Here is a 1,442-nt window from a genome sequence, read left to right on the forward strand (position 1 = left end):
CCATTCATCTGTCCATCCATCCGTCTGTCCATCCATCCATCCATCCATCCATCCATCCATCCAAGCATCCATCTATCCACACACCCATCCATCCATCCATGTGTCTATATATCTGCTCATCCATTCATCCATCCATCCACTCATTCCTAAGCCACTGCTGAGCACCTGTTGTATGCCTTTTCCCTCCCCCCAACTGGTTCCTTCATATCCTCCCCCAGTAGCCAGCATCTTCTCCCTGAGGGCAGAGGCGTGGCCCCTCACAGTGCCCAGCTGGTATACAGCACATGCTCAAATAATGTGGCCACTCAGTTAACACACAGAAGAACTTGCTCCAAGCGACACGTGGCACATCTCCTTACAAAATGCATCTATCATAGCAGCTGTTTTCAGAGGCTTTCCCAAACACAGTGTGATCTGGAACAAACTGTGAAGCCCACGAGCCTGGTGAAGCTTTCATTATTGAGCACCTGCTGTATACCTCCTTGAGCTGAGGAGAGGGATCAAGAGCTCATGGCCAAGAGGGGACCAGGCCCACCCACAAACACTGTTGATGTGCGGCCCTGAGCTGTGGCAGGGATGTGGCAACGCAGAAGGGAGCCAGGGGATGGGCTCCCAGCAATCTGGGGGCCATGGAGACTGGTTTGAGCACAGGGGGAGTGGGCTAGGGCTAGCCCTGGTGGTAGGATTCACAGGTGTTAGGCTCCTGGGCTGCAGCTGCTCAGTCACCTCCTGGCACTCAGGTGCATCAGTTCATTGTCCTCATGCTAGTGGTGGGGGCAGCCCTAATGCACAGGGTCTGAAAAATGCTCAGGTGTACCTGCAGTGTGTGAGAGGAAGGAGGCTGGCGAAGGTGGGTGTGGCCACCTCGCCAGGTGTGGGTCTTGAGGGAACTTCTGCTTCCTTTCAGGTGGCACAGAATGTGGCCCTGTACACAGGCGACCCCAACCTGGGGCTGGAGCTGTTTGAGGCAGCTGGAGACATCTTCTTCAATGGGGCCTGGGAGCAGGAGAAAGCCGTGTCCTTCTACCGGGTGAGCTGGCCTGTGGGCTGATGTGGGTGGGCCTCAGGGGGGCACCTGGAGGGCTGAGGCACAGGTGTGGCAGGGCAGAGGCCTCCCACCTGGAGGCAGGGCCACCCATGCCCATGCTTAGTTTCCCAGTGGTCTCACCGGGAATGATATTGACTGTGCCCCCTGCCCGGGACAAACGCTTGAGGCCTGGACAAATGCTTGGGGCCTGGACATGGCAATGGCTCTACCCTTGCCTAGTGGTCTCACCGGGAATGATATTGACCGTGCCCCCTGCCTGGGACAAACGCTCGGGGCCTGGACATGACAATGGCTCTACCCTTGTACCTGATGATCTCAAGCAACCATGAGTGGGAAGTCCTGTCCCCATCTTCCAGATGAGGAAACTGAGGCTCAGAGAGGCACAGGGACATGT

At 56.6% G+C, this 1,442-nt stretch overlaps 1 protein-coding gene across 1 annotated transcript in view; it reads left to right on the top strand.

Moving 5' to 3' along the window:
* Positions 1 to 550: 550 nt before the first annotated feature.
* Positions 551 to 1,442, top strand: part of LOC105545066 (SH3 domain and tetratricopeptide repeat-containing protein 1-like) — a 13,302-nt gene continuing 12,410 nt past the window's right edge. The window contains exons 1-2 of the mRNA XM_011987828.1: positions 551 to 679; positions 908 to 1,030. Of these exons, the coding sequence (XP_011843218.1) occupies positions 551 to 679; positions 908 to 1,030 (252 nt within the window). The remainder of the gene's footprint in view (positions 680 to 907; positions 1,031 to 1,442) is intronic.

Source organism: Mandrillus leucophaeus, unplaced genomic scaffold, assembly GCF_000951045.1.
Source record: "Mandrillus leucophaeus isolate KB7577 unplaced genomic scaffold, Mleu.le_1.0 Scaffold317, whole genome shotgun sequence".
Lineage (NCBI taxonomy): Eukaryota > Metazoa > Chordata > Mammalia > Primates > Cercopithecidae > Mandrillus > Mandrillus leucophaeus.